Source organism: Aethina tumida, chromosome 1 (genome assembly GCF_024364675.1).
Source record: "Aethina tumida isolate Nest 87 chromosome 1, icAetTumi1.1, whole genome shotgun sequence".
NCBI classification, from domain to species: domain Eukaryota; kingdom Metazoa; phylum Arthropoda; class Insecta; order Coleoptera; family Nitidulidae; genus Aethina; species Aethina tumida.
The window spans coordinates 41,904,326-41,931,103 of record NC_065435.1 but is presented as its reverse complement, the minus strand read 5'-3'; the positions used below and the strand labels follow the sequence as shown (position 1 = coordinate 41,931,103).

The 26,778-nt window shown below is 34.9% G+C and overlaps 4 protein-coding genes across 6 annotated transcripts in view; 1 reads left to right on the top strand and 3 right to left on the bottom strand.

Moving 5' to 3' along the window:
• Nucleotides 1-58: 58 nt before the first annotated feature.
• On the bottom strand, nucleotides 59-5,381 carry LOC109594368 (integrator complex subunit 14). The gene is made up of 5 exons (XM_020009589.2): nucleotides 5,117-5,381; nucleotides 2,062-2,232; nucleotides 1,827-1,998; nucleotides 1,579-1,772; nucleotides 59-1,432 (listed from the first exon to the last, which is right to left on the bottom strand). The coding sequence occupies exons 1-5, from the start codon at nucleotides 5,273-5,275 to the stop codon at nucleotides 641-643; spliced, it is 1,488 nt and encodes a 495-aa protein (XP_019865148.1). The 5' UTR covers nucleotides 5,276-5,381; the 3' UTR covers nucleotides 59-640.
• LOC109594367 (dnaJ homolog subfamily C member 2) lies at nucleotides 2,619-4,849 on the bottom strand. Its single transcript, XM_020009588.2, has one exon. It carries the CDS (start codon nucleotides 4,648-4,650, stop codon nucleotides 2,755-2,757), a length of 1,896 nt encoding a protein of 631 aa, XP_019865147.2. The 5' UTR covers nucleotides 4,651-4,849; the 3' UTR covers nucleotides 2,619-2,754.
• A 2,701-nt stretch (nucleotides 5,382-8,082) lies between the features above and the next one.
• Nucleotides 8,083-8,984, top strand: LOC126266516 (uncharacterized). Its single transcript, XM_049970671.1, has 2 exons — nucleotides 8,083-8,556; nucleotides 8,806-8,984. The coding sequence occupies exons 1-2, from the start codon at nucleotides 8,172-8,174 to the stop codon at nucleotides 8,940-8,942; spliced, it is 522 nt and encodes a 173-aa protein (XP_049826628.1). The 5' UTR covers nucleotides 8,083-8,171; the 3' UTR covers nucleotides 8,943-8,984.
• Nucleotides 8,985-9,159: 175 nt separating this feature from the next.
• The window catches only part of LOC109594365 (semaphorin-1A), a 345,269-nt gene continuing 327,650 nt past the window's right edge, over nucleotides 9,160-26,778 (bottom strand). For 2 of the 3 annotated variants that reach the window (XM_049961951.1, XM_049961953.1), the window contains 11 exons: nucleotides 24,681-24,876; nucleotides 19,642-19,746; nucleotides 18,515-18,603; nucleotides 17,607-17,748; nucleotides 16,304-16,652; nucleotides 16,147-16,229; nucleotides 15,857-16,094; nucleotides 15,521-15,801; nucleotides 15,254-15,464; nucleotides 14,966-15,194; nucleotides 9,160-13,383 (listed from right to left, as the gene is read on the bottom strand). In XM_049961951.1, coding sequence (XP_049817908.1) covers nucleotides 13,309-13,383; nucleotides 14,966-15,194; nucleotides 15,254-15,464; nucleotides 15,521-15,801; nucleotides 15,857-16,094; nucleotides 16,147-16,229; nucleotides 16,304-16,652; nucleotides 17,607-17,748; nucleotides 18,515-18,603; nucleotides 19,642-19,746; nucleotides 24,681-24,876 — 1,998 coding nt within the window. In that variant the 3' untranslated portion in view covers nucleotides 9,160-13,308. Of the gene's footprint in view, nucleotides 13,795-14,965; nucleotides 15,195-15,253; nucleotides 15,465-15,520; nucleotides 15,802-15,856; nucleotides 16,095-16,146; nucleotides 16,230-16,303; nucleotides 16,653-17,606; nucleotides 17,749-18,514; nucleotides 18,604-19,641; nucleotides 19,747-24,680; nucleotides 24,877-26,778 lie in introns of all 3 variants that reach the window. The other variant, XM_049961952.1, reaches the window with a different exon arrangement.

The window sequence follows — 26,778 nt, the reverse complement described above, 5'->3', positions numbered from 1 at the left end:
ATTCACATGAACATGTTCTTCAAATAAATTGATTGTTATGAAAATAATAAAAGTACAATTTTTAAATACCCTTGTTTTATTCCTTGTCATCAATATCATGACTAAAAATTACAATACCAACACAATTTTACAAGCGACTAAAATACTTAATCAATTAAAACATAATCTAGAGTCACTCAATATGCGAAACAATAAAAAATATATGTTGTCAATAAACAATTCATACATAATTCAATAAGTAAAACTGATGATTTTATATACACATTAAAAATTATTGCATATAGCAAGTTTTCACAATATATAACTATAAAAGGTTGCAAAATTCTAGATCTGATAAATAGGTTTAAAAATATTTCACTCAATAAAGCGCAAGTATGGTGCATACTTTGGCATTTATTCGAAAAATGCCATAAAACTTGTGTACATTATTTACATTTGCTTAGTTCTGCATAATAATAAAAGAAATGATTTCAATATATAAAGTGCAGTCATCAATATTGTTAGGAGAGAAAGGAGTAAAATATAAAATTAATTCAATATGTAAATTCCTTATTTGTTTTCTGTTATAGTAAAATATGATTGCAATAGGCGATAAAAATGTCAATTATAACTAAATATGAATTACGATTTTTGTGTTATGCTAGGAATAATTCGCAGGTAATGGCGTCATAATATATTTGATGTCCATGTTCTGCGGTTTTCGTAAATTGTCGGCGGCGTGTCGCAATTGTACCGCGCAGTCGGGGTGAGCCGTGCTCGGTAACTGGAGGCACTCTTGTTCAAAAATATTTGCTAAACCTATTAACAGATCCAGAAAACCTAACGAAATTGCAGCCTTTCGTAAGCGGTTTAGTTCCTTGTAAAATTGCGGCGTCTTCTCAGGCATTTTTCTTGCATGCCTTAAAATCTTCTGAATGTCAGATTGCAATCCTGCTTGTCGTATCCACACCACACTGTTCTGCGAATAGCTCCTCTTCTCCTGAGGCCTTAGAGGAAAGGTGCCGAGGTGGTCCGAAGGTACTACGTCCGCAACCGCTAGATTGTTCAAGTCCCCTAGCCATGGTACCGCATCGGACCCCGGAGTCAGGATTGTTAGCATTAGATTCGATTTTTTCTTGTTGTCGGCCCAGGAATTAATGAAACCAAACCAATTGTCGCCGACAGTAACCAAGGCGGCCACGTTCTCAACTTTCAACGCTCCGTGAAGAAGGACGCAGAATGAGGGTGTTTTTCCTTCATCGGTGCCGTCTTCGTCGGTGAGGTCGATTTCAGTTGGCAAACACTCTCTGTTACTGGAAGTGGCAGGCAGAATTAAATGACGACTTACAGCCATAGGTGAACCTACATTTGCAACAGAGAGAAAACCGCATACTTCTATAAGATTTTTTATATCGTAGGTTTGTGAGTCAAAATCCGTTGTTTTGGTGTAAGGCTAAAACAGTTTCATAAATATTATACATTTTATTTATATATGTTTCAGTTGGAGATAATTTATTACTAATGTCATTTGTTTATTGAAATATTCATTTATATCGTTTTCAATTTTACATTATTTAATAAAAACAGTTTTAAACTTACTACTGGTGCTGGTGACAGAATTATTTTCGACTCCAAGTGGCCGCATTTCAGTGTGCCTTTAAAAGATGAATACGTGTCTTCTGCCAGTTTTTGAAACATGGAAACAATAACTGCCTCACTTTGAATATTCTCCGGAACTCTAATAGATCCATCGTATCCAGTTAAATCTATTAATTTTTGATATAGTGGCTTTGCTGTAAAAGTAAAATCTTGTTATAATAGTAGGTGTTTGCCGACAAAGTACATACCCCTAATCAAACTTAATTCTTCGGAATGAGCTATGGTAACTACGTGTAGTTTACCAGGAAAGGCAAAGGGAATAGGGAAGGGATTATTGGGTGTTCTTTTATTGACTGTCGCTAAACATTCTTTTAAAGATGTACTTCCAAGTCCGGTACTTCCGTCAGTTACTAATATTACCTATTGCAAGGACTGTCCACTTATAAATTCATTTAATTAATAGAAAAGAACATTTAATGTTACCTGACAAGCTGTGTTATTACCCCATTCTCCAAGGACCATTTGATTAACTCCATGAAGAGCTGTTTCGATACATGTCTTGTCGAAATCGTCAATGTTTTTCAATTCGCCTTTTATTACGTTATAATCTCTCGTAAATGGGCATTTTTCTTCGTATAAAGAAGAAAATGCCATCTAAAATTTAATAGGTTTAAATATTGTTATGTAAAATGAAATCGCGTAAAGAAGAAAAGCATTTTGGTTTACTATTACAATAATAAATACAAGAAATTGAATAACACAGAGTTCGACCGAAAGTCTGATATGTCACCTATATTGATGATTTTAACTAATGAAAAAACAAAGAAGTATTTATTAACAATTTGAATTAATATCCAAAATTAAGTAACTTGTCTTTGTCTACGTTTATTTATTTCCTCAGGTAATTAGGAAGTAAACCAATTTTGGAAAATACCATCATCACCAAATAAAATACTCATTATGGTATATACTTACCTTTTTCTGTAAAAGGTGAAAATGTAAATACCTAATGTATAATCGGAGATAAATTAAAAACTAAGTATTATGAGACAATTTTATTAACAAAGTAGGGATTTTGCGTATATTACATAAATTAATGATTAATTAATTGAACTAATAATTAGTTGGATAGTCAAATAAATAAAAGTTGAAAAATCCTGCTGATTCAATCACATGTCATTTATTGATGGCTGCCTGAGCGGCCTTCTTGGCTTTGATGGTCTCCACAAGTTCTTTGTATCTTCTCATGCATTCTTTCTTTGATCTGTTGGGTATACATTCAGCGATTCGATCCCATCTTTCGGCAGTGGAGGCTGGGTACGTTTTTAAGGCTTGTTCCAACAATTGCTGTTCGTTTGCAGTCCAAGGGGCTTCAGGCTTTGTGGCTTTCGCGTCCCCGTTGGTGATTTTGGTGTTTGAGATAGGCGCTTTCGGTTCCGGATTGGTGTCACCGTTCATGTTTAGCGTTTCCATTTTTTTGGATATGCCGCTTTCATCAATGTTCAACACATTTTTCTTATCTTTCTTAAAATTGTCAAAGGCTTGTTTGTTGGCAGTTTCTTTGAGATTATTTTTTGTGAAATTTGTGTTCTGCAGGTCCTTTGCTTTTGCCAACACCATTTTGGCATTGAATTTTGTACTATCTGGGGAAAATTTGCCGTGCTGGTTGATGAAATTCGATACGACTTCCCAACGTTGATTCGTACCAGCTGGGAATAGGTTTACTGCTTTTACCAACAACTGGATGTTTTCTTCATTCCATTCAGCAACAACTTTCTTCAGGGAAGGTGCTTTTGGTTCATTTTTTTGTTTAGTAGCTTCAAGTTGTTCTTGTATTTCCTTCTCACGTTTCGATTCCATGTCTTTGATGGCTTTCACAAATGCAGATTTACCGTTATTTTTAATAGCTTTGTTTAATTCTTCTAGTTCAGCTAATGAATAACTCTCGCAAATTGACTCTACTGCGGTGATATTGCTTAAATTGTCTTGTCCATTCTCTACATAGTAATTATTTGCTTTACACGTATCCCGAAGTAACTTTCTTTCTTTCTTTAAAGCTTTTTTCAACACTTCTCTTTCTTGTCTCTTTGCTTCTATTCTGGCTCTTTCAAGAGCTTCAGCTTGTTCTTTAGCCAGTAAAGCTTCTTTTAGTATTCTTTCTTCCTCCTCTTTTTTGGCCTGTGCTGCTGTTTGTTTGGCCCTTTTGGCTGCTAATTTTCTATCCTTTTCCTCTTGCTTGAATTTTGCTATTCTTGGATCATTATTATATGCTAAGTCTACAAGAGATCTGATTCTTGACATTTCTTCCTTCTTTTTTCTAAGTCGCTCTGCCTTGTTTAATTTATCTACATATCTCCTTTCATCACGATCTTGACATTTGTCCTTATCCTCTTCATCTTCATATGAGTATTCCCTCCATGACTTAAAATCATACCAAAATGAATAGAATTTTTCAACTTCTTCTCTGGATGAATCTGGAGTGCCTAGTTTAGGAACTTTTGGTTTCTCTGACCATCTAGCATTTAATTCAAAATAATATGGAAATACCTGAAAGAAATCCTTTTTCAATTCACTTGAAGATGGAATATTATTGTCAAATTCAGGGTCAACTGAATCATAAGCTCTTCGCTTTTGAATTGTTCCTAATGTTTCATATGCCATTGTGATATTAGTAAAATAGTCATCGTCAGCCTTAATTTCCTCTCCTTGAGCTTTTCGTTTATCGGGATGATGTTTTAATACCTTCTTTCTGTAGGCTGTTTTGATAATATCCTCAGTGGCCTTGTGTCGTAAATGCTGTATACCCAAAACCTTATAGTGGTCTTGACTTTTCCAGTCCTTGGGGTCTAAACTTCTCAGGTATTCCATATCATCTTCGTATTCTACATTTTCCGGTTTCAGTTCTTCTTCCTTTTCATCTTTTTTCGGTGGCGGATCGACTTTGTGTTTAATGATGGGATGCGGGAGGAATTGTAACGACGGCTCTCCGCCACCCACATTTTCGAGTATAAATCGGTATCGCAACGCAACTGTTTTGCAATTACCGCTTTTTGCACATTTCGCTTCGCCCATCTTTATGGAAGATTAACATAACCTGCACTCCTCACCACAAGTCCTTGTAATGCTTTTACCGATGACAACTTAATCACTGAGCTTGCCAAGCTGTTTTCAACTTATTTGCAACAAATCGGTGTGATATTACAAATATTTTCTAATACATTTTAAAAATCAGAGAAGACACAAATTTTCCCGCATGGCGTACGTCAAATGCCATAAGTAAAGGGTCTTTTAGTTTGTTCAGTTGGCACAATTGCCAATGAAACGTTGCCGCATCTACTTGGTTTTAAATTTATAAAAAAATATAATACAGACAGAGAAGCGCCTTAAAAAATACTTTTTATATGAAAAAGCTTTAAATGGTTACACGGAATAATAATTTTATGTTTAAAAAAGAGGCGTTGTTAAAACCCAATGTTTATGTGATGATGTTAGGTTTGAGAGTGGTCTGAGCAAATTTATATAAAAAACTGGTACTCACCAATGCAATAAATTCCAATTTGGAATGAACGCTTAAATGATCCAAAAACGCGTTAATTCCCACAATGGCCAATTGTTTTCTCGTCGTTTCAGTGCCATCTGAGAGTTGTACCGGTCTTGTCATCGATAGCGACACATCCAGAACAATTACTGTGGGCATTTTTTTTCTTTAAAATATAATATCCGACTTTTTCACGTATTCTCAAATAATATTTGGCCACAACTGAAAATTTACTAACAAATACATTGTTAACCTAGCGGGCAAGCGTTTTTGTGCGGTGTTGTCAAAATTGATTATTTTGATTTTAGACAACCCCAACAACTTCATTACAGGTTTTTCAGTTTCGAAAAAGCCCGCCATCAAATGTGTCCTTTATTTGACAATATCAATTTTTAATGAATTTTTTTTCAGAGGCATTCGGTGCAAACTTATATTCAAATATGCATAAAAATCATTAAAACTTATATAAGCTAATCAAACACAATTCATTTAAAGCAGTTTTTCACACTTTGAGAATTATATGTTTAAGAACCACACTTCAAAATCAAGTCATCATGATTATAACAGATTAAATGACGTAACTTTGACATAGTCGTAATTGAAATTTGAGCAAAATCAGTTTGCTGTCTTTCACAATGAACCCATTAACTAGGTATGATTTTAACCACACAGTATTTCTGGAGAACCCATTGCGTACCATAGAACGCAGATATCACCATTGGATTGTTTTCTATCGTCCAACGTTAGTAGGCATGGCAGCCGAGGAACTTCACCTTGCTACTTCTCATATTGACTTTCACCATAAGGGCAATCCGAAGTATGCTACTATATGTATCTACACGAATTGTAATACAATAGTCGTATCTCATTTTTTTCAAAGCGTCCGAAGTTGCATTGTCATTATTTGGCCGCACTTGCGTGGATTATTTGAATTACCGATGATATTAGAGAGAGTTGATACACAAAATAAGACTTTGGCTGAAGTGGGAATAAAGAACGGCTGTCGCATGGTAATACGCTTTCCATCAAGTGTGAATAATGAGCTGTTGTTCATAAAGGAGGAACCAGAGGAGTCATCAGAAGTCCCTGCACCCGTAGAGGGGCCAGATGAGTTACCTGAAGTCAAGCCGGTACCCGTAGAGGAACCAGTTGAGGTATCGGTCAAGGTCGAACCGACACCGGCAGAGGAGGAGCCGATTCTAGACCCTGTAGTTGAGTTGACACCCACAGATATACCAGTTCGAATTGCCGCAGTAGAATCGACACCCCTAGAGGAATCTGGTCAATCGTCTCAAACTAAAGGTAAGACGGCAAGGAAGACAAAGAAGAGAAAGTCCAGAGGACCTCCAGTAAGAAGAAGTGAACGTATCCAACGTATGAATGAAAGAAAAAATAACTCACTTCGTACTTCTTAATTCTATATGTTTATATGATGTTCGTTAATAATAATTTCAAGTTTCTGAATTCGTCCTTTTATTATTTCTGAAACTATTAATCAGAACGTAATTTTAGTAAACTGCATAATATTTTAAAATATTTTCAATTTGGTTAAATGAATTTAGCCTTATTGTTTTTATCAAAGAATACAATTTTATTTTACATTTTAACGTCACAATATATACCCAGTCAAAGTGTCTAGGGAACACAGAAAAATCAAATTAAATTTAATAACCGTCCGAAACCGTGTCCGAGGGCAAGGTCTATTTCAGGTCATCTTTAAGGGTACCCTGATTGCTCTCTGGAAATCGCGCTGATGATTGGAGCCGTATTCTCTTTTCTGATGTGTCCAGATTTTGCTACCACTCAGATTCTGAAATGATACGTATCTAGAGAGAACCTGGAAACCAAGCACGACTACAGCATGCTCGTGAGGTGGTGAATTTTGGAGGATATTTTGGGGAGGAATTAGTACTGGCGGAAGAACCTAGCTCTTTTTAATGGAGACCACTTAGAACGCGGTTCTATATTGCGATAACATTGTTTTACCTATTGTATTACTACATTTAACCAATAAGCCACATATGGATCAAAACCTACCTAATAGACCGGATATTCGTTTTTAATAAAAAAAATAAATGTGGTATAGTTACTATGAGTAGTATAATTATAAATATTTGGATATTTGGTGGGGTTAATTTTTGAAGGGGTTGTAAATTAATTTTACAATATATTTTTTATTTGATTAGTAAAAAACACACATTTTTATTAATTCATTATATTTTCACATTAATTTTTTTTTTGGTTTTATTGCAATAATTAAAAAATATTTAGGCGTTCACACACTTTGACTGTGTTTACATGGTATTCAATAAATATGGATTTACATAGTTCTTTCATAAATATTCATATATATATATATATATATATATATATATATATATATATATATCTATATATATATATATATATATATATATATTAACAAAATATGTCTGTCGGAGGGTTCATGGAAAAGCAAGTAGTACTATTGGTTGCATACATATAGTACTTGGTTGGAATCAGCGGAAGTGCTAAACAGGGGATTGTACTCGAACCGAGGGTGATGGTAGAGGAGACCTACGAGGGTGGTGGTAGAAGTCTTGGCTTGGCATACCCGTCGAGATCACCGCGTTTCATGCGATTGTTTAACTATTGCTTATAATCCTGTTGGTTTAATTACATTGTAAGGACTTCTTGTGTGTTATGTAGAAACTATGGCCGATAATCCTGACCGCGCTGCGTCATATCTAATATTTAGACTTTTATCAATTTTTTATTGTTTTCGAATGCACCTTTGAGAACAATTTTTTTAATAACTCACTCTCATATTTTCACTCTGTGAATTTTATCGCGATATTCAGTTTTCCAAATCAAATTACCATGATTATAACAAATTAATGACTTAACAGACATATCCATAGAAACGAAACTATATGCCATAACTGAAGTTTTGATTGATCAGATCAGTCTTCCTCCATCTTCTGCAATGTCGCAAATAAGTAAGAAAGATTTCAAAGACAAAATATTCGTAGAGATAGTATCGAAGACGAACTATGCATGCAAGTATCATAACTGGATGGCATATTACAATCCAATAGAACATCTTCCACAGCAGGAATTGAGTAATGCCACTTCTGAAATTGACGACACCCATCCAGACATTCCACAATTTCCATCACTTTGTGTGTACACCAATTGCAACAAAATGGCCGTGTCTCATTTTTATAACATCTTAACTCATTGTATGGGATACACTTGGCCGGAATGCACTGGATTATTCCGTTTACCTCCTGTTTTCAATGCTAACACGAATGATATGACATTAGAAGATGTTGGAATTACTGACGGATTCCGTATAGAAATACGTATTCTGAGATCTGCAAATGAAGTTGAGCAGGCACCCCAAAGAGTGGAGCCAGATCAAGTACCCGAAGTTCAGCCGACAACCACACAGGCTTCAGGTCAGTTATCTAAAATCGAGTCTGCATCATCTCAGTCTCAGTTTTTTGGAGTCGGGCCGACAGCTGAAGGACAGGGCTCAGCTAAGTCATTTGAAGCCAGGGCGACACCCGAAAGACAGGAATCGGCTCAGTCGCTTGAAATCGGGTCGGCACCCGACGGACATGAGCTAGCTCAGTCCCTTGCTGTTGGGCACCTACTCGTAGGACAGGCGCCACCTGAGTTACTTGAATCTGAATTGACACCCGTAGAGCAGCAGCCGGCACTTGCAGCTAAACCAAAGAAAACACCAAAGAACAATTCCCAATCAGCTCCATTAAGAAGAAGCAAGCGTATCCGTATGAAGGAAAGGGTAAATTATGCCGAGTATGATGATAATGATTTTTAATTTGTATGTTGGGTGTTAAAAATAAATAAAATTTTCTAGTTCCTGAATTAGTTTATTTACTATTTAAGTATTTATTGGTATTTCAGAGACAATTAATCAAAATGCAATAAGAACTGTGGTTAGTATACTTTATATACTCAATTAAATGGTAAGTAAATTTAGAAGTATTTTTCTAATATCAGCAGAATATAGAAGGGAATATAATTAAAATAACATGTTCATTATATACTTTTTATTCTATTCAAAGAATACATTGTGTTGTCTAAAGTTAATATTATTAAATATTTCATGTTACATTTTGCCCAGAATCTCACAATATACACGGTATTCAATAAACACAAACTTACATAGTTCCTTCATAGAGGTAAAAAAATAATAGTTCTATACACAAAGAAATATAAAAATGCATTTTTCTGGACAAATTGTATGTAATTTTTATTGTATTAAATATAATACATCTGCGAAAGGCTTAACTTATAATTACAACTAACAATCGCAGCAATGTAAATCTATTTTTTAGAATTGTTAATCCACTTTTAATTTTTAAACATACTCTAAGATATATTGTATTGACAAAGTATTTAAATCATTTATTATTTTTGGGACAAATATTAAATACCTCGTTTTTCAATTAATTGAATATGGAATGTTTAAATATATAAATTGTTGTATGATTTTAGTAACGATGTTTATATAATATGCTAAAGGCTGTCTTAGGCAAACATCCAGAACAGATCTGGAATCAGTACGTTTTTTTTTCTGCATACATACAATTTGCGAATACTTATAATCTACCTAGAACTATATTTACTCTATTTTTATATAATAATGTAATATTTTAAAAAACTGGCTGCAGCCTTACAAGTTACAAAAACGCTCGCACAGCTATTTGCAGATTACTGCATGGGTTTTTGGGCAAATCCCATTTTAGGAAGAAGCAAGTTTATTTATTATTATGAATAGATATAATAATCTAAATTTATTAGAATTCACATCACTTAGTACAAATCACTAGATGTTATCGACTGTCTGCTACTCTACTCTTATTTCCAACACAATAAAGAAAAAAAATCTTTCTGATTCCACTAAGTGAGACCAAGTATAAAAATGTGGGATTACAATAATATTGAATAATAACGAATTAATAAATCAGCTGGTCAATTAAGATGACTAGCAAAATCTAAACTCTGAACGGTTAAACAACGATTCTTTGTTACGAATTTTTATCTATAATGTTTCTTTTCAACATATAGTAGTAGTCTTTCATCCTGATGCTAAACTTATTTTTAGTTAAATAAAATCTGTGACTTGGGTCACATACAATGTGTCAAAAAGCCATCCATAAACGCTTTACTCACAAATGTAAGCAATCAGATGGTTCAGTCAATAATTTAACGTTGTTTGGCTCAGGACGCAGGGACTGTAAAAAAATACATCAAGAGTAGTTTTAAATCGAGTATAGCCATAGATAAACGTTTTCATGTGAATTAGCTGTAATATGGGATATTTAGTCAATTATAAATATGATAGATTAATATACTGTCACGTATCAAACAACTTGAGAGAACAAAAAAGTTCTGTACATCTACAGAGAAACTTTGATAGCTTTCTACCTAATAAATTTGATGCATAATACCTATTCATAAAATAAATTTATAAATAGTTATTATTATAAATACTAGAATGGAAGTTTTCGAATACTAAAAGTGAGTAAACATCGGTAACAATTCTAATATCAAGGAACTTCACCGATGTAATTTTATACAAGGTCTTGTATAGAAAACTTTGGCTATATAGTACTCGTAAATCGTAAAATGACCATGGGCACAACCCCAACACTGTACTCCACGACATCCACATAAATATTTAAGAATGCTTTAAGAATGCCGTCAGGTTCAGAATTCGGTCTGGTCTTGGCCATAAAAAAATGCAATTTTGAGCATAAAAAACATGAACTTGGCAGAAATAAAAGAAGAAAAGCTGTATCGATACGATAAACTTCTCAGCCCATACAACGAATCTGACGTTATAATATGTTGATGTATTAAAAAATTTTATACAATAATATTTATTAGAAATTATAAACTCTAATGCTAATTCTATAAAATTTTCGAGTGCCAAATTTTTGTAATCTTTATATATATTTATAACTTGACTAGGTTACTATATTGTTAAAATTCTATCTACAACTTTATACAATTTTGGGAAAATTACTGACATGTTATTGGAATATATTTATATATATAAAACACTATCAAAACAAAACTACACTGCCCCTACAGTTTTCCGGCTTATTATCGTTATTAAAAATAAGTCATTTATCAATATAAAATCGATAAAATTGAAAAACAACCCGAAAAACTTTAGTGACACACTTATAAAAATGACTTCAGTATTAATCACATGTTTTGTGTGGATACAATTATTTGACAATATCATTTAAAAATAATATAAATACATAAATTACACAAAAAAAAACAATAAAACAATGAGTGTTTTTAACTAATTTCTATCAATAAACCGCTTTGAGCAACAATAAAAATAAAATTTACCTAAACAAAATGGGTGATGTATAAAAAGGTAATTTGTAACACATCCATAAATACTTTCCAACATCAGTAAGGTTATAAAAATTTATCAAAAACTTCATAGATTTAAAAACAATTAGGGCATTGTAAAGTATGTATGAACGTATTACTTCAAAAGGTGCGAGCACCCAAATAATTGACTCATTAATGATTTGTTATACACTCTGGAAAAATCTAAAAAACTAATGTCTAACAAATCAAAATTAGTCATAAAAATACCGCCACAAGGAGCACATTACATTTGGAAAGTTTTGTACTGTCTTAACATACACGAAAATCGTAAATTAGAAAAATTAGCTTTACATACTAAAATTGGACACGGAGTATTATGTATCTCAGTCTTATGTACATTACTAGTTTGCGTTAATTAAATCAAAAAAGCATAGAAATAATTCCAACCAACTTAAAATACGCCCACTTTGAAACAACCAACCTCACTCAATCTTTTCATCCAATAGTGAATACATTTCACGTTCCTGTATAAAAAACTGATTTCTTGTTGACAAATGGGAAACGATGATTCATTTATGGAGTTACAAATTTAAGTAATATTTTTTATTATACTTGCACGGTATTGATTGAAAATCCGATTAGGTTACTGTTGCATGTCGAAAAGAAATACAGATCATTAAGCTTCGGATTTAATAATTTTTAATCAATACGTCATCGCAGTATTTATTCGTGTCTTATTTAGACATCTTATTAAAAATGAACAAGTTATGTTACAAAGTGAGGTATGCTCGATATAAAATATAGAGTTCGATAACAAAGATCAGATGGAACGATTTTATAGCTAAAGAATATACAATCTAATCACAATGTTGCTAAATTATAACAATCTATTTTTATACGGACACTCTTATCTAACACATCCATAAGAAGCACTTATTAATCATGAAAATACTTAAATGACTCTATTTCATATCTTTGTCTAAAATACACTGCCCTACTCTATGCTTACTAGTCCTCTCCGCTAATTTTGAATCTTCATATTTTCATTGAAACCATAATACTACATATATAGTATTTGGAAAGTCACTTCGAAATTTTATTAACATCTCTTTCAAGAACTCAGGGGAAATTTACTTTAGCAGAGGTAACTCTAGCAGATGGGGAAAAATTGGAAAAACCAACTCGCATTTAACACTTAATGTAAGCAATAAATAAAAAGTTCACTATATAATAGTTTGTTTTTATCATGTTAGTTACTTTTATAAATAATTAATACGTAAATTTATAAATAATATCATTAACAATGGAGTCAAAAATACGTACCATGAATATGTAGCGTACAAATTACAGTGTCGTTTTTAATGCCGAACAAAAAATGGCTTTCCCAATTTCTCCGTATACACTAAAATGATCTTTCATGAATATAAGGGAAAAACGCCAGCCGGACGACAACGGCCCATCCCGTACATCCATCCGGAGCGACCGCATCGCGAAATCGGTTACCTGGACCGCAGGACGGCTGCGGCGACGGCCTCCGACGTGCCGAGTCACACGTGAATGGTGGCCGCCTGTCGGTGGTGTTCCGACGCCGACGGACCGATCTGCGCGGTGGCGGGCTATGCGCGATAGATGTAGCTGGCGGTGTGCGGTGGCGTGGGCGAGGGCGACGAGGAGGGCGGCGACGGCGAGCTGCTCGAGCCGCTGCTCGTTGGCAGCGCGCTGTGTCCGCTGCGCTGCGAGGGCGGCGGCGGCGGCTGTTGACGCGGCGCCGCCGTGCGCCCAAGACTGCGGGGCGCCTGCGGTCCGGCGCCCTCCTCGCCGCTGTCTCAGAGGTAAACCTTTTTGACGCTGCGTGTGGTTGCGAAGCCGTCGCCCCGTCGGTACTGGTCGCCCTGCAACAACTGGCCGCAACCGACAACGTTAGCATGGGCGGTGGCTGCTGAAAGGGCGTTACATGCGGCAAGCACTAACTGGCCTAGTTGAACTAGTGGTCTTCTATCTAACTATTCTACGTTTGAGCTTCTATTAAGGCTTATTCTCATCTGCTCTATCCATTGACTCTTGTATATTATACCTATTATATTAGCACGATCACCTGAGAGTCCAAAAAGTTTATTTCTATCAAGGTACTTAAGTATGTTACTAATTATTAATATGGATATGGATATTTTTGTTGTACTATACACTTAAACATTTCTTGTATTAGAGCTGGAAAGTCTATATATACATATATAGGTTTCCTTGTACGATTCATCACTAGGTATTTAATAGTTGATCCGTTTCACGATAAGTTTTGTTTAAAGTTCTGAATTCTGAAAATAAATTTATTCTTTACAGGTCTTTATTAATTAACCAATGTTAATGAAAGGCGGAATGTAATATTGCAGAATGATTTGTTAAACCTTTGACCGAGACTGTTTAATATTTTAATTAGTGTGCGAAAAGACTTAATGAGTTTTATCTTTTATGAATTATGTAATTGGATTAGAAGGTGGTAAAAGAGATGGTATAATTTTCTTAAGACTGAAGACCACTGAGCTAAACTTGGAGTATGCGTAGATTAAATAAACTTATCAATCAAACGTTGTATATATAAAAAATTGTAAAGTATTTACTGTTTTTAATATACGCATACTAATATGTATCAAAAATTCCTTTTAGGGACTTTATTTAATTTATTATACACACGGTTCAAACGAAATTCGCCAATTTAATAATCAAACTCTTCAAAAAATAAGGAATAATTAATACGCCAATCTAGAAGAAAAGCAATATGATGTGGTATATAATCACTACACACTGATCTGTAACTTCGCTAACACCTCAATCCATATTAAATAATTATTTCAAATAAACAAAAGAAATATTAAAACTGGAAAGATAGATTCAGATACTGAGTTGTTAAAATTAATAGATCAACGATAGACAAAAATACTATATGGATATATAAGGATTAAGTCAATTACCTGATCTGATATGGATTAAGGGTGCTTGTAACCCCAAGACTGTTATGAACATAAAAGGAAAAATAAAATTAAAATGTGTCTCATGAATGTCTGTCAATGAAAATAATAAAATTGCAGATTGAAATAATAACTTAATTGAACCATTTAGTAGCAAAAATCACCTTTCTTTATTTAATTGAATCGATAAAATAAAAAATTACTTCAATCCTGCATTAAATCGACGTTTACGATTGATGGTGGTTTTTCAATACAAAAATATATGTCGGCCAAAATTAATTTATAATAGTTTAGTTATATTTACAATATTTTTTACTAAACATGCACTAATCACAATTGATTGAAGCTGATCACTTTGATTTAGATAAAAAATTTAGTAAAGTATGTACTTGTTACATAAAATTATAACACATTAGAACTGCATAAATTGTTGTTAAAAAACTTCGTAAGTAACAAGCACATTGTTATCGTTAGTAATAAATTAACTTCAATTAACACCAATTTGCATTTAACAATTTACCTGGTGTGAACGGAGTGTCCCGAAGTTATCCCTACCCCTATAATTATCCCTTCCATTGTATCCGCCATCGGTCTGGAATTGGAAGAGGGTCTCGGCGTTGTTCTGATGTGGACCCTTACGAAGTGTATTCTTGGGAGAATGCAATTTTGGCGGCGGTTGCGGAACCAGTACCGGTTCAGCATAAGTAACTTCCTCTTGAGGAAGCAACTTCGGTTCAGCAGCTATCCTACTGTACATGTAAATAATTGTTTAGTCTGTCTAATGCCTTGAATAATCCATGTTAGTTACCTATTCATGTTTTGACGCTGTTCGAAATATTCATATTCTGTATCTGGATACGGGAGATTGTCGTCCTCGTCCTTGTGACACTTTCTGCCGCACAAATAACCAGCTATGAATCCGACGACTAGAGCGCAAACTGATCCAGCAACAACTGCCATAATTAAAGTTTCGACTGAGTACTGAGTCGGCAGAGCATCCGCAGCTGTTACCGCAGGACCTGTAAACCCATCGTTAAAAAAGGATTAATTTCACTTGTATTTAAAAACAAATTACCGCTGCTTTCGTATGTTTTTTCCTGCATAATGTTGATAACCTGTCCGTCAGGTTGTTCTTTGTTCGGAATGTGGTCACTAAATTTGGGCAGACTGGAGCTCAAGCCTCCCACAGATCCTGCATCTTTGCCAAGCTTCGGGGGTGGGCAAGCAGTGTGTTCCCCGGTGGAAACGCTCTGGAAGAAGTAGGTGTCTTCGCCCCATCTCCCCTGACCGCGGGATCTGCATTTACCCTGTACCTTGTCCCAAGCACAGTATGGGTCTTGCAGTGCGACGCATTCGCTACAAATTGTCATTTTTTTGTACCGTTCACGGTGTCTGCTTCGAGATTACTTACCTGCAACTGGATATTTTGTTGCTATCACATCTGTGCAGTCTTAAGGATTGAACTTCCGTGTCAGAAATAACGACTAATCGACCTTCGTCCTTGGCACTCTTTCCTCCTTTCATTATTTTTATGCCTCTTACCGCCACGTGTACGGGGAACACCTGGATTTCTTCCACAACTACAGGCCTGACCCCATGTCTGGTTTCGGCCGACAGACCGTTTACTGCTTTGATTATTTTACCATTATCTAAAACGGAGGCGTTAAAATTTTATTCCATATAAGTGCCAAAAATATGTACCTGTCCCGATGAACAAGACGTCGTAAGTTTTCCCTCCAGGAACTTTAACCTGAGGATCTACAGCTATTTGTGTAAATCTATAACTGCGGAAAGTGTACGAATTAGTTTGTTTCATCACTTAAATGCTCCACCTTGCAAACGGTGTAACTATACTTACTGGAAACTGGTGCGAATAACGATGGGCTGTCCAAAGAAGTTTGGAACGCTGGCGTCCATCAACGAGTGTGTTTTGATGAAGTTGAGTGTTAAATCTGGCAGTGTTCTGCTGTCGTTATGACATTGTCCGGGTCGTGGATCCGGCACTTTGTTGCTGAGCACCGGCAGCCAGTTCGCGTTGATGGCCGCCTGCTCCTTGAAATTGCCCTCGAAGGCGTCGGTGATGTCCTTCAGGCTGAAAGCGCAAACGGCGCTTCCCGATATGCTGTTTGGCGGTGTCGTGAAAGTACCATAGATTAGCTGGGCGGAATTTCCGCCGTATTGACCATCTATTAAGTCAGTCGATGATTCTATATAAACAAATAATTTATTATTAATTAAATTTTGCTCGTTGCACAATCCGTACGACATAATATAATTATCGGAGAGGTGGAAGTTCCTCAAGTCTCGCTTTTAAATAAATTGAATATAATAAAGTTCCGAGATGCTCAGTAATGAATTAACAAGTAGCGTAATTAAAACGCGAATCTGGTAATTAATTTAATTGAATAAATCCATTGGGGCGGCATTAATATGTGGCAATTTATATGCGTCTTACGTGCATAGCGATCGTAGAAGCATCTTTACGATCCGCCTAACTCAGTTAGCGACTAGACCGGATAACTTAATCACAACTTCAGTCTGCAGCTGACTTCCTTAAAACTTCCCGTGCGATTGCATTTCAAAATTATTGCTCTCTTGCCTACAAAAAGGGAAACGGGAGAGAAAAACAACGAAGCGAAATATTTTCCCGATGCATTCCATCAGATAGCAAAAGGAGAATGTATACAGTTGGCGGCTACGTTCCAATGCACATCCACTATTTAGACTAGATACTGCTTGAAAAGAAAATATTGATCTTGCTCCGCCGCTAACGGATTTTCTATGCGGGTTTTTGCGTCAAATGGCACGTTTAGTTTTCATTTTTGAATCATCATAAATTGTGATATTCCTCTGCATGTGGTAATTTATAACTTTTATTTACTTTTCTTTATTCGTTATATGTCAGACAATAGTAGGAGTAAATAATAAAGCAATTCCATGTAAATAGGTATCGTAATGTATTTTAGTGGATTCACTACATTATAATTTGGTGTTTAATGGTTCCTTCTGTTTATTTTCCTGTATTGTTGTACCAGTAAATTAATTAGTTACATACAGAGTAAATATACATTTTAGTAAGCCATTCATTGTTTGGAGCAACATAAATTTGAAATAAGTAATGGCTACGTTTGTGAATTTGGTAAATACAATGCAATACTTACGGATTTCATTGAAATAGAACGGGAAGTCTCCCGTGACAGAACAATTCAGTCTAGCTTTTAGGAAAGAAGTCCATCTATTTCTGAATCTGTGTGGTCCTCCTCTGTCGTTCTTGCATACCCTGGCCACGCGGGAATAGACGGTCTGTAAAAGGATAGTTGCAGAATTACACAATTATGGCTTATTTCAGCAGATGCACTGCAATGTCGACGGAATAAATATTATTTTTGGTAAAAACCCCCGAATAATCTCGACAACTGCCCCAGTTCCACAAAGCATTTTATTCTTGTGAATTTTGTAGATATTTTTGCAGGAAATTTTACGAGTATGCTCTTTTTACATGCATAATAAGGAAACGGCGAACTTGAAAGATTGTATATAAAGCTGATATAAAGGCATATCTGTAAAATATTTTATGCTTTATATTCAAAATTGAACGTCCTGTACTTAACTTTTGGTATATGCATTTACTTTCCAGAATATATTCCTTTTTATAAGCCTTGTAAAAGTTATGTTCATATCTTTATGCGCTGACTTTTCATAAAGTACTCCATTTTTATTATTCACCCTGGTGAGACTAATTATATGTGGATAAAGAAATGTAAAATGCGACCCATAAATTCTAATCGCAACTGGCACAAGCATAATCTACGCCCGTCCGATTTCAATAATCGCCAGCATTTTTCAAGATCGAAAATTGAGACAAAAAAAAAAAACAAAGGACCAGTCGGTCAGTTATTAGCATCCCCTCGACTCACAGAATGGCGGCGGACAACGGACTTATTCATGCATTCGAAAAAGGGGGACAAAGCATCTTTTATTCATACAGTAATTATTCACTGATAAAAAACACGCCGGAACGCTGTCAAATAAAGCGGCTCGCGATTTATACACGTCGCGGGGACCTTACCTTTCCGCAATTGATGTATTCCACCGCTGTCTCCCTGAAGAAGAAATAAACGAAATCGCCCTGGGTCAGCGAGCTGACGAAATCGGGAGCTGCAAACCAAAAAAAGAACGATGGATTAATCAATCGGGGGGCGGACGAGAAACGTCACGTTCAATTGGACGGTGATAAACAATAATGAGAATGGTACATATCGATTTATGGCTGATCAAAGCAAACACGGACATATATTAGGTACGGGAAAAAGTAATTTACGTTTTTGGTCATGGTTTATTTGAATCAATTTTTACATTTTTATATTAAGCTGTGTAGATTATTTGAAAGATTTTTTGTGCTACTTCTAACTACGCTATTTAATTTTTCCCCTATTGTATTTATTTTCGTGTAAAATTATTTTAATTATTAAAAAATTAGCTTCAAGCACCAATGCATTGAAGTCGTTCTGAAATTTGTTCCAGCGAATAAATTACACAATATCTCAATCATTAAGTTGCGATGAAGTTAATTGAGGATAACAAAGAGAGTTGTTTGCCAATCGTCAGTTTTATTCTTATAACCCACTAAGTGGTATTTAGTTTTAGTCCAAACAAGGATGACTGAATGGTGGATTACCTACCAAGGGACCACATAATATATTTACTCAAAGACAAATTCCTTTAGTCAATAGAAAAGACATTTTTCTTCTTTATTACATGTTAAAAGTGTATAATAAACAAAAAAAGCTCATCATCCACCACATAATCCTATTATTTTTCCATGAAACAATTATTTATTTTTGTCTTTAATTTTTAGTGGAAGCCAAAATTGACGTTGATCATTTCTTCAGTACAAGAATCCAGAAATCCACAAAAAATTGTTGATTGTAATGGTGATTGTTGTGTTGAATAAACTTTGAATTTCAAACAAGGTAAATTACTTTTTTTCATACCTCATATTAGCCAAAAAGTTTCTGTTAATAATGTATTGACATAAATTTACATGATCAGTTTTCGAAAAATCCTTTTGATGAAACAATGGGACTGTTAATGACAATTATCATTTTGAATTAATGTAATTGAATCTGGATGTCTCGTAGCGTTTCACCCCCATCCAATTTTGGACAATGGTGCCGCAATTCGCGGATAACTTACCGTTCAGGCTCATCGAATCGTATTGTTCTGTCTGTAGTGGTTCCCTGTAGATAATGGGATCCATCCCGCTGAAATCGGCCACTGTTCCAGTGTACAAGTCGCCGTCTGCAAAAAAAAAGAATAAGGAAAAAAGTAAATAAAAGGAATGATGAACCGGAGTCATTGTCTCAACATGACAGGGATTAAAAGGAACGTTGGGGTTTTGAATGTGGCACGTTTCAGCACGAGTTCCCCGACATAATGCCCATCAATTTTCATTTCCTTGATATTCTTTCACGGGTCTTGGGAGATTTGTTCCGAGGGCCGGCCATTCGTAAAAACCGGTCAGATTTGGCAGTTTTTAAAATTTCGGCAAGTTCGGACAGGCCTGAACAGTGGAGAATTTGCATTTGAATGTTCCGAACGTTCTCTCCGCCGTCTGCTCGTCTTCCGACACACGCAACGAGAGTGGGTTAATTTAATTACAACTTTATTTATGCCACGATGTCAACTTGAAAGTACATTTTTACCGTTGCGGTACCATTAGATTTAATGAATTAAAATTTCAAATTTAATCAGATAAACAGGACAGAACACAAAGGAAAAACGTACGAATTTACGGTTATTGTAAAAGTGCTTTCATGTTCAGTTTCCATAACATTTAAATGAAAACCACATACGGTATTCACAAATGTAATTATTTCAGTATATGCGGCGCAGTCATTTCCATCGGCATACTTGCAGTACTGTTGAGGTTCATGCGAGAAAAAGTGCAGAATTAACCGCAAGTTATTGCCGGAATATGTTAAGTCGATGGGGGGAAACCAAGAATTTACTGTTGAAGTTACAATCTAGGAAATTATATGCGATAATTTTTATTATTTTTAAATTTTAGAGCCGAAAAGTGTATTAAATTTTTAGAAGCCAGTAAATTTTCAGTTATTATTCGGGACAGTGGTTTAAGATTCCAGTAGATCGTAAGGGAGGATCAACGGAAATGCATTTTTGTGAAGTCTTTGTTTGTGCCACATATTCGTTTTATATTGTATAACCATCAAGAGCCAACGGCCAGATGAAAGCTCCATGTGTAGTCATATAACGAGTAAACAAGCATAAAACGTCTTCATTACAGTTACATCCTGTCTGAGAATGTTGCCTTTCGTTCTTTGACATGGATTTGCAAAGCCACAATTTAAAGTCCCTTAAAACCATTGTTTGTGTACAGCATCATTATTTTAGCTTATTTGTTGCTGAACATCATTAGCATAATTTTAATGTCCGGCCTTTGAATGTACGGTGCAACAAGTACGTACGTAGGCGGTTAGGTAGGAATGTTTTTCCGCACAACACAACAAATGAGGCACACGCGGCTTTGTGCCGGCCGGTGTAGGATTTTCAATGCCATTTCCGAATTACAGAGCCCCAGTGTTTGGATGTGTGCGTTCAGGTGGACCGGCTGCCCGCCGGGCACGACAATACTCATACTCACTTACTTGATGAATGGTTTTAATTAATCAATATCAACGCATGCATAAGCTCGGAGAGCCCGTAGGTATTAATTCGGCGAAGTGTTCGGATATCTGATATTGCCGAACTAATGTGCACGGACTTTGTTCGAAATTACTGCCGCACAACATTCATAGGGCGCGTTGTAATTTTGCCCGATTGATTAGAGGGACCCCCGGCCCGATCCGGTCCAGGTGTCCGATTGAATTAATTGTCTATGTTTGATGTGTGCCCCGAAATACGGTTGCGTTTTCGCCGTTTTAAAGCGACACGTTGACTGTGTTAGTCGGCCCTCTGTATGTATCATACCGGATTACAGCTTACTGTCACTGGTACAATGAACAACAACAACAACAACAACGACAAAAAAAAAAAGAGAAATTTGTATCACTCGCTCGTCCACGTTACAAATGGATTTTGTACGAGTTTTTAAAATTCTCTGCCATATCCCAAAGTAGCACGGATTGGTGAAACTTTTCGATTTAATTGAATTCTTACCAAAGTTTGGTAAATATACGTTTCATACTGTTTCATTACATTGTCCAGTTGGTTGTTGTGAATCCAATTTTCATTCAAACATTATCAATTTATCAACTTCAATATATACTGCTTTTAAGTAAAATTTATAAATTCCGTTTTATTATATATTAATTATAATATGTGTTAGGTTATTATAAACATTAACAAAAAGTCATATGACATTTGTGATATCATTTAACACAATAACAGTACATATTTAACGAAAATAGTTTTGTTTTATTTAAATTCTATATTTTACTACTTTTTTCCAATGAAAATGTATAAAATAAATTTTGTATTTAACCTATTTCGTTAGATGATTAACAAAAATAGTGATTCCTGTTTTGTTTTTGTTTACAAATAAAAAATAGAAATAACTATTTTCATAAAACTATATATTCCATGTTGTAATCAGTCAGAAAAAGACAGCCTACTGTCTGAAAAAATTATATTTAAAGGCGCTTAAAATATTAAGCTTTATTGAATGTAGCTCTACTTTAAAAATGTGCGTGTCAAAACTTTTCATTCTATTAGACTCGTTATTTTTAAACAATAAATTGAAAAATACTATTTTTATCCATCAGCTATACACGAACCATAAACAGCTTATAAAAAGTTAAAATATACTTACTACACAATATTTTTAAAAGTTTATTATTTTCTCCATCATATATCGTTTCCAAGTAAAATGATTTGAATATTACTTTGTTAATATTTTATATTTACTTTTGTCGTATTACAATTAAGTATATATTGCCTGAAGATTTTTTTTATTAATAATGTTTATTTACTTTTTTAGTATAAGATAATATATCTAGTCATATTATTTAAAGGTTTCTTTGTTAATACTGTTTATTTATTTTTGTAATGTTATGATTATGTGATATAAAACAGTAAATTTCTTTTTAGCCATGTTGCTTCAAGTTTTCTTTGTTAATACTGTTTATTAAATTTTATAAAGTTACAATTATGTGACCTAAAACAATATATATCTTTCTAGTCATATTACTTGAAGGTTTCTTTGTCAATACTGTTTATTTACTTTTGTAATGTTACAATTAAGTGATATAAAACAGTATATCTCTTCCTAGCCACGTTGCTTCAAGATTTCTATGTTAACACTGTTTATTAACTTTTGTAATGTTTCAATTATGTGATATAAAACAGTATATCTCTTCCTAGTGATGTTGCTTGAAGGTTTCTTTGTTAATACTGTTTATTAAATTTATAAAGTTACAATTATGTGATCTAACACAATATATCTCTTTCTAGTCATATAACTTGAAGCTTTCTTTATTAATACTGTTTATTTACTTTTTAATGTTACAATTATGTGATATAAAACAGTATATCTCTTCCTAGTGATGTTACTTGAAAGTTTCTTTGTTAATACTGTTTATAAACTTTTGTAATGTTACAATTATGTGATATATAACAGTATATCTTTTTCTAATCATATTCCTTAAAGGATTCTTTGTTAATACTGTTTATTAAACTTAGTGAAATTACAATTATGCGATTTCAAATAATATATTTCTTTCTAGTCATATTACTTGAAAGTTTCTTTGTTTATATTGTTTGTTGACTTTTATAATGTTACAATTATGTGATATGAAACAGTACATTTCTTCCTAGCCATGTCGCTTGAAGGTTTCTTTGCTAAAACTATTTATTTTCTTTTATAACATTACAACTACATGATATAAAAGAATAGCATATATCTTTTTCTAATCATATTGTTTGAAAGTTTCTTTGTTAATACTGTTTATTAACAAATCGAATAAAATGTTGCCAAATGTGCACTTCACAAATTGGACACTAAAGGGATTATTTTTATGCTTTTCATATTAAGAATTCGTTTCAAAACATTGTAAGCTGTGCCACCACCAAGATCTTATTATTATAATTAATAAAAATAAATTGTGCGGTGCCTTTAATTATTTTAATGAAGCACAATACGGATTGGGGTTCTGGGATCGGTGTAACGTTACCCCTTTGTTTAGTTATGTTACGGACACGATTATAATTATGAATAATCGGGCCAGACCGCTGATAATGATTGATAAAATATCGAGTCTGCACCGTGACTGACAATAAGTCTCGTCTTTCCGTTGCGCCGCGTGACAGGGGACCCGCGCAATTTATCATCCGTCTGATTGAATTGTTACGTGAGAAATCCTGTAAGTGAGGACGGCCTGAGCCCCGCATTAATTTAGTTATGGAAAGTCAGCGGTGCAGGTTGCCACGTCCGCAAGCCGGCTGGAGAGGCGGCCGCCTCAAAGCGTCGCCGCCGCGTCGACGAATAACGAACCGCAATAATGAAGACGCTTTATGCATGTTTAGTCGTTACACGGTCGCACATGTCGGCTCCCATTCCGTCTGTCTGACTTCGGCCGTACCTGTTTGTCTGTACGAAGGCCTGATTAAAATGCGGCCCGATCTCGATTTTCGATCCTTGCACTTTTAATTCGGTGGATTTTTGAGGAGACCCGCGTCATTCACGCGTCACTCTCGATTGTCTGCATTATTCAGTGACGTGGGTGTTCACATTGCAAATGATGTTGATGAAAACCATCTGTGATAATACACAACTTTGTAACGCTTCAAATTGTATTCTGAGGCCATAAATGTTTCTAGTGAGCTCAATATAACTAATAAATTAATAATTATGGTCTAAATTAGTGCAAGGATCAATTCATACATTAATGTCAATTAGGTTAATGAAAATGGATAGTTATTTCTTTAAATAAAATGAATATGGAAGTAAATTTGGCCATCCTAAACAAAATATAATAATGAATATTTATTATAACAATTTTTAAATTTAAAAGTCGGGAGATTTAATTTGTAATGAAAAATAAACCACCATGTGAAATAATGGTGGATGCTCCGAAAGCCCGGAATATGCGCATCCGCCATTATTTTAAAACTGAATAAAATTAACCCACGTCCCTGCGTAGTACGCAAGACAGAAAAAACACTCGGAAAGTGGCATAAGTGTGCGACGTAACATCCGGTAGCATCGATCTACTCACCGACATAAATGGCGGTCGAGTTGTGATGGGGGTCGTAGGGACAGACCGCCTGGCCCGGTTTCTCCTTCTCGACGGTGTAATTCTTGCTGAGTACGTTGTATTCGCGACAGATCGGCTTGAAGGCGTTGGTGCCGCAGAGCAGCAGCCTGCCGGCGTCGGTCTTCGCCATTATCCTGATGTAGTTCTGGCAGTTCTCCTGCGAATGATAAAAAAAATAAATAAATAAATAAATACACACGCGTAAATCAATCTGCACGATACCGTTGGCAAATTATCGATTGTAAAACGATAGGCCGGGTGAAAGCTGGACGGGCTATCGGATTTACAATCGGCCGATGCCGCTTTGATTTAGCAAAATTATGCGGGACGGGTTATTTTTAAATTATTAGCACGGAATATTGATATCAACGTTAATCAAAAGCACAATCAATAGTTTGATTTTGATTAATATTTTTTACGTTACGTACATGTATATGTACTTATGTCACAGCGGGATATAATTTTCTGGTGTAATTTGTTTGGCCGTAGAGTTCTGTTTAATCTACGGTCCAGCTCCAGTCCGAGGGCACATGTATTAATAACCATCAAATATTAACATAGGATAACCTGGTGCGGTTTATCATTACGTATGGAGCCATTAGCAGCTCATTTAAAATTAATGCTCCATCATCAATGAGTTTGATGTTTCGGTTTTTCCCCTAATTATTTAACCGCTGTTTATTTATTCAGCGAACCCATCGACCAGCAAGTACTATTTATTTCCGAGCTTATTTTAATATTTGATAATTTTAATTAATATTCATACTGTGAGTTACATAAGGTGCGCGTAAAGTCGGCTCCAAGTCCTAAAACATTGGCCTACATCATTTATCCGCATAGTTACAAGTTAAATTAATCAAAACTTGATATTGTAGCGGAACCCGAATAGTTTATTACATAGTTGTAATAACACTGGGTGGGTCTCGCCCCAACACACCCCTAACAGATATGTAAACCACCTAATAATCGATAACAAATTAATTCAGTCAAATCGTTGGCATTCGACGTGGTGTTTTGTTAAAACGTTTTACGTGTCGCAAAAGCGATATCAAGAATTTCTTTAATAGACAGTTTCATTAAGAGTTTAATAATACCGGAAAATTTCTCATATAGAGCACATTGTAAAATTAAATTCCAGCCCTTTCGCAATTTACTTTGATGCATGGTCATAAACTTTTTACATTCGTCCAAAACTTTTTAAATCTTCTTCTATATGCAAGTTCGGGCCGCCGAAGTAAGCAAAGTATTGAAACTTTTTTGTTTCCTATTCAAATTTATTGCCAGTGTCAGATCTGCAGAGGACAACCATAAAGTCTTTGTGACTTTTGCTCTTTTTACTTTATTAGAATTTTGTGCATATTGGCTACAAGTTCGCGATCGGAATGGTTTTGCTTAGATGACTGGATCTATGTGCATAAGTTTCGGCTCTGTAAAAAACTTCGTAGCTTGCCATGTTTATTCATAAATAATTCGATTAACACAAACCACTTAAAACTTTCAAGTAACAATAATTGTGTCGAAAAAAGTTAAAACTCCAATAATTCCGTCGAATAAAGTTAACACGCAAAAGCTAATTTATAGAGAATAGCTCTAATGGGCACGGGACCCCCCCGATTATTTATAACCGACAAGCCCAGAAAGCAATTAGCAGGAAGAATAGATACTAAAAGATAAGAAGAGTAGAGATGCAAAAACATGGCTGCAATAAAAGAGACGGTAAATCAGCTTCTCACAATGCAGAGATAGGGCAGAAGACAAAAACTTAATGGGTGTTCGCGACTCACACTCAAGATGTTAGACCCGCCAGACTGTATTGTTATGTGGAATCATCCACCCACCGCTCGGATGCTTGCCTCAATATGCACACGTTAATAAAAAGGAAAAATGTAAACAAATGTACTAACAATAAAACGTATTAAAGACACTAACTGAAACGGCTGTGGTGTTTATTTTCAGTCTGACGCAATCCAATTATGAACCCAGCGATGGTCGACAAATAAACTAATTCCGAAAAAATGCGCCATAATAAATTCTGGAATGGAAAAAAAGTAAAAAATAA

Bases quoted from the DNA above. Each gene is read 5' to 3' on its own strand.
- LOC109594367 (XM_020009588.2), bottom strand. From the start codon at position 4,650: ATGGGCGAAGCGAAATGTGCAAAAAGCGGTAATTGCAAAACAGTTGCG.
- LOC126266516 (XM_049970671.1), top strand. From the start codon at position 8,172: ATGGCATATTACAATCCAATAGAACATCTTCCACAGCAGGAATTGAGT. The intron at 8,557-8,805 runs GTCAGTTATCTA...TGACACCCGTAG, and splicing joins GACAACCACACAGGCTTCAG to AGCAGCAGCCGGCACTTGCA.
- LOC109594368 (XM_020009589.2), bottom strand. From the start codon at position 5,275: ATGCCCACAGTAATTGTTCTGGATGTGTCGCTATCGATGACAAGACCG. The intron at 2,233-5,116 runs GTGAGTACCAGT...ATTAAATTTTAG, and splicing joins AATTGGAATTTATTGCATTG to ATGGCATTTTCTTCTTTATA. The intron at 1,773-1,826 runs GTATGTACTTTG...TTACTTTTACAG, and splicing joins AGAATTAAGTTTGATTAGGG to CAAAGCCACTATATCAAAAA.